Genomic DNA, 9,249 nt, shown 5'->3' with positions numbered 1-9,249 from the left:
AGATCGGGGGAGGGGATTCTGCCCCTGTACTCTGCTCTGGTGAGACCCCACCTGGAGTGCTGCGTCCAGCTGTGGGACCCTCAGAAGAGGAAAGACATGGACCTGTTGGAGTGGGTCCAGAGGAGTGCCACAAAAATTATCAGAGGACTGGAGCACCTCTCCTATGAAGAAAGGCTGAGGCAGGTGGAGTTGTTCAGTGTGGGGCAGAAAAGATGAGATATAAGGAAAACATTCTTTATGATGAGGGTGGTGAAGCACTGGAACCAGTTGCCCAGGGAGGTAGTAGTAGATCTCCCATCCCTGGAAACATTCCAGGTCAGGTTGGACAGGGCTTTGAGCAACCTGATCAAGTTGAAGATGTTCCTGCCCATGGAAGGAGCATTGGAACTAGATGGCCTTTAGAGGTCCCTTCCAACCCAAACCATTCTGTGATTCTGACTCAAAAGCTCTCTGTGGCGACAGGTTAAGCAGCACCATGTAGCAATGCACAAAGCCTTTCATTTTGACATCTTAAGGCTGCAGTTTGCAGAAGTGCACATCTAAGTGCCTGGGTTCACACAATTCATAAAATCATAGAATCACAGAATGGTTTGGGTTGGAAGGGACCTTAAAGACCATCTAGTTCCAACCCCCCTGCCGTGGGCAGGGACAACTTCCACTAGACCAGGTTGCTCAGAGCCTCATCCAGCCTGGCCTTGAACACTTCCAGGGATGGGGCATCCACAGCTTCTCTGGGCAACCTGTTCCATTCAGCTCCTCCATTCAATTCCGCTACCTCCAGTTACAAATGACATACTACATGGGGAGCATTCAGAAGGCAACCAGGTTAAATGAACCATCGCACACTTGCCCTCAGAAACATGTTCCGCTGATGTGCAGGGCACAAACACCAGACTTACTTGCCATGGACACTCTCCAAGAAGACACTCATCACCACCTACTATCCTGGTATTGACATACGGAGTCTTGCTACTTGTCCCATTGCCAGGACGGACAGTTGGGCTTTCTGTGGTAGTAACAAAGTCCTCCTCCAAAACCGTTCCATTTGTGGGAGGGACATCCTGATCACTAGTTACATTGCTATTATCCACAGGTAGAATAATCGACCTTTTTCTTCTTTTCACAAAAACTTTTCCGCAAGGATACTTTACTGTAGAGACAAGAATGTTAAAATTAGAGAGGGGAAGAAACACCAGAACAAGGGGAAACTCCTTGACAACACCATCTCACAACAAATCAGTTCATGCAGCTGTCCTGTTTTCGAAACAGCAGCAAAACCTTGGCAGATGCAACAAAGAAGGAAGACCAGATGGTTTGGAAAATGAAAGCCATTTTGTAGTCCTAAAATTTGTCCATAGGTTCAGTCTCCAGAGAGTGTTTTCAAAGTATTTAATATTTAAAGCATCATCTTCACTTGTTTGTATTGCTGTACCCATGTACTCGCTCTTTTATGTTGCTATATTCATGCACTTGCTCTTACTTAAAATCATCTTAATTAGGAAACCAAGTGAAGTGTTTTATTTTAGGAATAATATGGCTCATGACAGCAATTTATTATTAGTTATAAAGGATAGAAAACCCGACATCCTGAGTGTATGGTTGACTTATGTTTTCAACAAACAACCAGGTTTGTTGAAAACCATCAGAAATGTACAAATGTAAATAGCATTGATTATAATTACTTAATATCATCAATTACTATTTGATTAGCTGAACTGACATGTAAAGTAGAAAAGTTTTTGTGAGATGCTGTATTATATGGAGTGTAAGTGTTTAAGTAAATGAGAGAGAACTGCAATCACTTTTCTCCTGTCAACAGCAGAGTTTACTCAGGTAATTCTGTGAGAGGCACCTTGCAAAGAGTTCCAAATCAGCTAGCTTTTGGTAAGTCCACCACTTAAATCTACGTCATGTACTCTCCCGTTGGTTCAAAAGACCTTCTTTAACTGTGAAACAAGTCTCACCACCACTGCTATTAATTATGCAACTTCATACCTGATGAAACACAGCGCTTCCCATCCTCTGCTAGAACATACCCTTTGGCACAGGAACACAAAACATCCTTCTGCACACTTTTTTTGATGCTGCAGAACTGCTCACAGTCACCATTGTTTATTTTGCAGTACTTTGGTATGACTATAAAAGAGGCAAGTTTGGAGAAAAAACTGTAAGCAAACACTGACTTCACAGAAGATCTCAAAGCTCACCAAATTAAACCCCACTCCTTAAACAGGATCTCTATCTCCACCTGTAAAACACTGGAAGCACTTCTTAGTAATGACACGAGTGGCTAACGTTAGCTTACGCCTTACAAAGCAGCCACATCCAGCACATGAAACATGCTTGCCAACCCCCAGTGGGCCCGGTGGCCTTGTCATGGTGATCTTAAAAAAGCAGAGACAAAATCACAATGGAAGAACAGATAAAACACTAACAGAGAAGTCCAGATAAAACACTAACAGAGAAGTCCAGATATTGGTAAATCCTCCCAAGATTCATCCCTCCTGCCTTAAAATCTCAAGTCCTCATCACTCCCCTCAGTCCTGTGTCTGAAGTTCAGCTCCACACCCTCTTAACGCTGGGCTCACCACTCTTACTTCTGGGCTACCAATACATGCTCCAGTGACATCATTAGGGCAGTAGCTGTACAACAGAGAAGTGAGACTCAGGAAGGATCTATATGCAAAAAATTATTCCTCGCAAGGCTGAAAAAGTCTGCATTGTCTACTGAAATCTGCCTTCTTTGGCTCTTCACTGCTGTCAACTGAGCGAGCAAGGAGGCTGTACTTCTGTACTTGGAGTAAAGGTCCTTTGATGTCAGTTATAAAAATCGTATGCTGCTTAGTTTTAGCACCATGTTTTGAGGATTTAAGATGATGTAAACAGACACCATCATAATTAACAGGGCTTTCTCTGGAGTAAGCATAACTTCGGGGCATTCACAGTTGGACGGGGCTCTGAGCAACTTGGTCTAGTTGAAGGTGTCCCTGCCCATGGCAGGAGGGTTGGAACTAGGTGGTCTTTCAAGATCCCTTCCAACCCAAACCATTCTGTCATTCTAACATGACCCAGCAGTACAGCCACCAGGGCTTTGTGCTTCTGGCACTGTCCTCCAACTCACTGCTGACTGGCATCCTAGTCTAACCATTTTTCCAAGAGGGAAATAACACTCGTTAAGAACGAGTTAACCCTCTCTGTTTCAGCTCCCTCAGGAATTCACTGCCACAGTTCTGTAAAGCAGAAACCTACCAAATTCACAGTTCTTGCCTTGATAACCATCCAAGCATGAGCAAGTGTAGGAACCAATTCCATCTTTACAATGTCCACCATAGTGACAAGGATTTGAGCTGCACTGGTTCCCATCTACAAAAACAAACCAAAAACCATATTATTGTTAGTTTTAATAAGCGATCTTCCACCTTTCCTTTTAAAACATTACATCCTGCGAGTTGCCACATTCCAGATGGAATTGGCAGATGGTTTGGTTGTTCCAAACCAGCAATGATTCATATACACATCCTCAGTTTTGCAATCTGGTTTTGGTGGCTACTGTATGACAGCGCATCTGCAAGCCTTTTTTGGTTGCAGGAAGGTAAAGTAATACATCATGGTCAGAATATAAATCAACTACAGTGAAGGCTGTAAAAGCAGACAGGACATTTCTACGTTGCAACTACTGTCTAAAAATATTATTTTTTTTTTACAATTTCCGCATAACAATGACAATTTAACTTTTGTTTCTTTAAAGGTCATCTCATCCCTTGTGCCTGCCTGCAGTGCTGTTCATTTAAAGAAACAGATACCAACATATTAATCAGAAGATCAACAAAAAAATGCTTCACAAAGCCCTGCTAAATTCACGTGTGTGGGCCAAATTCCTGTTTTCTGCTGCTTACAGTACCAAAATTGTCCCATTGTGTCCATTGAGGAATAAGCTTGAGCTTCAAAAAATAAGCTCTTACCTCACACTCCCCATGTCTATGCTGGGATCTCCCACATTTGAAAGGGAGTTCTGCAGCCTTCCTTCCTTTCCATGACCTGGAACCAACTGGGCCCCAGCCACAGGTGTCTCCCAAACTCATTTACATGTAGGACAGTGAGGCTGCACTGTGTTTGGAGCTATGTTCCATGTAGCAGCCCTTTCTCCCCGCCCCGCAAAGGTATCTCACTCCTGCTCTGATGCTCACTGCTACGGTCTCTCCCATCTAGTAACCTGCTGTACCAAGCGTCTCACTCCTGCTCTGATGCTCACTGGTCTCTCCCATCTAGTGACCTGCTGTACCAAGCATGTTCCCCCATCACATGGCCCTGCTGAGCTCTTCTGCACTGTTCGATAAGAAGAGGAGGATGTCCGGAGGACTGAACCTTGCTTAATAATTTGTTGCTTCAGACAACAGGTTCTTCAAGTTTCTGTGTTTCACCACCTGGCCTGCCCCTGTCTGGAGCAGCTGGAAGAACAGCAATGCCCACAGAGAGACAAGATGCAAGAAGCTGCTCATCCTAAGGATCCAGCTTGCCCCCTGCATGGCAGCCCTGGCCTGTGACCTCAACTGCAGCAGCTTTATCAGGCACAGGGTATGTCTGCTGGGCTTTGCGTACCACCCTCGCACCTCAACGCCCTGTCTGTACCTGCACATGGCCAAAACCAGCAGTGCTCCAAATGCCGCGTCCATGTGGTCCCCCACCGAGGCACTGAAGACTGATGCCCGTCCTCAAGAGAGGGAAGGTGAGACCACTGAAAGGAAGGCAGACTTGAGGCCTGCAGCACAGCTCCTGGTTTCTGCCTCCTCTGCAGTGCCAGAGCGCTCCATTCTCTAGTGGTCTTTGCTAGGCAGCATCCTACTGTTGGGAACCATACCCGTTTAGTTTCCCCCTACACTGTCGTCGCTGCTGCGGTAGTAAGTTCTATATCAATATTGCACAAAAGGATTGCAGAATCCCCTGCTGAATGAGGAAGAGAGAATGAATTGTTCTAGTAACTTGGCTGAGGGGATCTGTGGTTTTCAATACTTGTGAACACCAATAAAGCATTCGTGGACTGTGGTTTAAAATGTATGAAATTGGCATTTCCGCTAAAAGCACTGGCACTGATGTTCCGCTGTTTGTATTCCCTTGAGAAAATGGTTTGCAATTTTCCACTCCCGCTCACTGCAACACACTGACGCAGGAAACTTCAGCCTGGAGGTTGCAGAACTCATCCCCTGCTTAGAGGATTGTGAAAGTTTGCATCTTCTTTGCGGCAACTGTCTTCGATTTTCTGCAGACTCCAAAAGACAAAGCTGAGCTGTCTTTGGTCAACATTTTGGAGGTACTCCTCCTAACACGCGAGCTGGACACATACTTCTGGGAGAACCCGTTACCAAAGACTACTACATTAAAAATCTGTCCCTGCATAGTGATTACGTACACTAGAACCCTAATAAATACAACCCAGGCCTTTAGGAAGAACAGAGAAGGCTGATGGGTAGTATCTGCTCATCTACTGGCATGTCTTCCTTGAATGCCAGAGTTCTGCAGAAAACACATCCCACAAAATGCTCCATATTACAGGAATTAACAACACTTTGGCGTGGAAGGTGACATGAAACTGGCAAGCGACTGTGTGAGACAGCTTAATAACTCTGTGTTGGCTGCGGCATTTAAGCGCCACCCGCACCTGTGACTCTCTGCATGTGGAATTCCCCCATCCGGGGCTGCCCCTCTGGAGAACAACTGCCCAGCAGAGTCACACGCCCAGTTTCTGGTTCTCGCTGTCCTTGGCGTGCAAAGGGCCACTGGTTTTGGTTTTGAGAGGACAGAGATCACCCCAGGAACTGGAGGCAGCTGAACCTTGCCTTCGAATGAAGTGACTGGGTTCAAGCAACGGCAAGGCAGTAAATCAGATTCCTTCTTCAGAGGAAACACAAGTGAGGGTGTCCCACAGTGAGGAGAGGAAGCAAGGGAGCAGGAAGTGGTTACTTAAGAGGTGCGTCCTTTTCAACCTTGCAATAAGGAAGCTTAGTTCTCTAAACAAACGCAGAGTGTTTCTTACCTACATAGATGTTCCAGAATTCCTCCTACAGGGTAGGTGTGGGAAAAAGGGGAATAAAAGGAGACAAAAAGAGTTAGGTAAGGATTGCTGAATTCTTCAAGAAAAACATCGGTGCTTTCACACAGAGGAACCTTGCAGCTAACAACTGTTGAAACTAATACTTGAGCTACAGGCACATACGGTGCCTCGCAGCCCGCTACTGCCATTGAATAAATTAAAACCATATGATCCATTTACAGTGTCCAGCCTTACAGCAACAAGTCTCATGCCCTTTTTCAGAAATACCTAAAACTCCTTACAGATTTCCTAATGTGACTCAGTCAGCATAAGGCGCTTGATTTGTTGCATAACTGTCTTTCCATCAGTTTTGACCGAATTTAGTCACATTCCTGCAATGACAAATTCTCAGTCCCTCTCCTCCTCTCCGTAGCCCCATGAGTCAGGACCTCAGAAATCCAGAGGTTTAAAAATATTTTGTCCAAGTTGTGTCCTTCTTTCCCTCTGCACTGAGGGCTACAGGTATGCCGGCTGTCCAAGACAGTCCTTTTCAGTGATGTCTGGTCCCCAGGGCAGAACAGGCTGTACTGGTTCTGCTACAGACCAGCCAACCTTTATGCTCTGAAGTACCCGGCCATGCACCCGTCATTTCCCCAGACAAGTCATCTCAGGGCTACTCCAAGCACATTCTGGCCAGCAAGTAATGCTAAAGTGAAATGAATCTGGCCTTAACTCCAGTTTCGGAGCTGTTCTCGACAGGCACGTACCTACAGATGATGTTCCCAATTCTCCTCCACCACCAAGTCACTTCAAGTTTTCAAATATCACCTTTTCTACTCACCCCATTCTCCATAGCTGCCCCATCTCTTTAACTTTCCCTTGAGCTTGGGAACAGATCATTTCTGTCTGAAGTTAAGCAGCCATCAGGGTAGGGAAGCTGACACTAGAGTCACACATCCAAACTTCATTCCATGTGGGCAATTTAGCATTAAGGCATAATAAGAACTGTCCACAGGATACAGTCTGTCAATTCAGATACTGAAAAGGAGAGCCACAAAATGATAAGCACTGCAAGGCTGCCCTAGAGGAGTTCAGCAAAATTCTCATGTGAAGTTCCATGTCAGCATTTTCTTTCTCAGCCTTCCTGTGGGCTCTTCCACCTACAAACTCTTGACCACAGTCATGACACTCAGCTGCGTCGCCCACGAATATATTTCTAACACGGGTACTATCTAATCATTTAAAGGCCTTAATATAATTCTGTAAACATGAAATACATAGATCTATGTTTCATATTATTTCTTCCTTACCGTTTTCTCCTGGTCTTCAAAGGCTTCTCTTGCTTCTTCTTTCGAGCAGCGCTCCTCATTGCATTCTCTTTCGATATTCCCTTTCTTCAGTTCCTCCAGAAAGGAGTTAGCACGTTTTGTTCTTTCCAGGAACTTGTCAGCATTTTCTTTCTTGATGAATACTAGACAATAGAGAAAATTATACAGGTGGCAGGCAGTGTGGTTTAAAGAATCATTAGAAATAAGTAAAGTAGAAAGAAAAGCAGAACAGACCCTTTCAACCACTCTAACCATACAAAACGATACCGGTGAGGTTAGTCCTCACACAGACTGGTACGTCTCAGGACCTCTCAGAGCGGTCTCTGAGAATCAACAACTCCAGGACAAAATGTAGACCCCCCACCCCCAGATTCTCTCCTACTGTTTTTAGTCTTGAAAATAAGAACACACAGGTGGCTTCTGCTCAAGACTCCAGTCCTGAACAGAATTACTTTCGCTGAAGGCCAGGGAGACTGCATTCCTTGGTTTGGTTTTAAAGCTGACAACCAAGCAACACCACCAGCAGCTCTAGGGTCCTGTGGTGCGGGAACTAAATGCCACACGAACTCAAGATGCAGTAGCGTATCTACTGACAGGTGGGAAACGCTGTTTCACGGTCCAGCCCACGTATGAGTTCTACCGCCCTTCACCACCCCAAATCCCACCCTGCAGCCCCAGGGTCTTCCTTCCCTCTTAACAACACTTCCCAGTTGCAGAGGAGAGAAGAAAACGAACATCAGCTTTATCAGGAAAGCACAACCCGCGATCAGTTTGCTGAGTTGTTTTACTTTTTTAAAAGCTTGTTGGCACAGAAGCAGGAGACCTGCTGTCTTCAAGTTCAAGATGCAGGTAGCTGCTGATTTAAACTGAAGGATCAGAGGCATTAAACTCAGCTCAGCCACTTGGCTGCGTGAACAATAGTGTTACTCTCCAATGACCTGTGCACACACTACCAGATAGGAAAACCAGGAACCACACTGAAGTAAATAAATTGCCGGTTACCCTGTAAAAAGCATACACTCTAGGAAAGTTTCTAGAGTCTGGAAGCTGGTATTTAATTATGTTCTGAGCACCTGGAATTTAAAAAGAAAAACTACGTTCCAGTCACAGACTGGAGTGCGTAAAGACAGTGCTGCAGATGGGACTTCAAGGCCAATGGCTCACTCTCGGTGGGCAGCTTGCACGTACCTTCTGCAGCATCGTTCATGCAGCTCAGTTCAGCAATAAATAAACTAGCCGACAGCAATTATGTACCTTAATATCCTCTGCGCAAACACAGTGGGGACTTACTCTGCTTTCACTGAAATTGGCGTGTCAGCAACAGGGAGACAAATTCTGCCACTGCTAGTTACATTAATCGATCCCATAGAGCCCAGGCGTCCTTTGGAACCCCGCTTACTCTGAAAGGCTCCTCGCAGGGAAAGCATACAGAAAGTGCTCGTAACTTCAGGCTCAGCAACTGTTAGTTCATTCACCCACTCTCTTATTTGCCCTTAAATCCCTCCCTGCAGTGACAGGAAAGTGACAGGACGCAGCCGGTGGGGTTATCGCCTCTATATTCCTTGGCCTCCCCATCACCCGCGTAAGAGGATGTTTTTGTACGCTTGACCCAGCCGATGAGTCTTCTGAGGCTGGTTGTTGTCTTTCCCAAGCTTTTCCATCACGCTCCCTTCTTCGGGGACACCAAGGAGCAACAGGCTGGCTGGTCAGCTGAAGCAGGTCATGTCAGAGACATGCCAAGGTTGTCATTTTAAAGACCGAGCAGGTTGACTCAGTGAAGGAAGAGCTAACGACTTTTGAAAGGCCACTTGCTGATGCTGCTCCGGACTTGGGAGTTGACCCTTGCGGCACAAGGAGACGTGGCGGGACGTGCTCCCCCCCGCACCCCAGCCC

The 9,249-nt window shown here is 45.8% G+C and overlaps 1 protein-coding gene across 1 annotated transcript in view; it reads right to left on the bottom strand.

Moving 5' to 3' along the window:
- LOC104510997 (coagulation factor X) overlaps positions 1-7,499 on the bottom strand; it is a gene marked incomplete at its 5' end in the record, with an annotated part of 10,515 nt that extends 3,016 nt beyond the window's left edge. Inside the window, 5 exons of the mRNA XM_010153468.1 lie at positions 900-1,150; positions 1,996-2,136; positions 3,250-3,363; positions 6,032-6,056; positions 7,339-7,499. Of these exons, the coding sequence (XP_010151770.1) occupies positions 900-1,150; positions 1,996-2,136; positions 3,250-3,363; positions 6,032-6,056; positions 7,339-7,499 (692 nt within the window). The remainder of the gene's footprint in view (positions 1-899; positions 1,151-1,995; positions 2,137-3,249; positions 3,364-6,031; positions 6,057-7,338) is intronic.
- Between the last annotated feature and the right edge of the window lie 1,750 nt (positions 7,500-9,249).

The sequence above is a fragment of the Eurypyga helias genome, unplaced genomic scaffold (assembly GCF_000690775.1).
Source record: "Eurypyga helias isolate BGI_N326 unplaced genomic scaffold, ASM69077v1 scaffold6850, whole genome shotgun sequence".
In the NCBI taxonomy this organism is placed as follows: Eukaryota; Metazoa; Chordata; class Aves; order Eurypygiformes; family Eurypygidae; genus Eurypyga; species Eurypyga helias.
The sequence above is the reverse complement of the archived record's forward strand: the minus strand, read 5'-3'. Positions and strand labels throughout refer to the sequence as shown.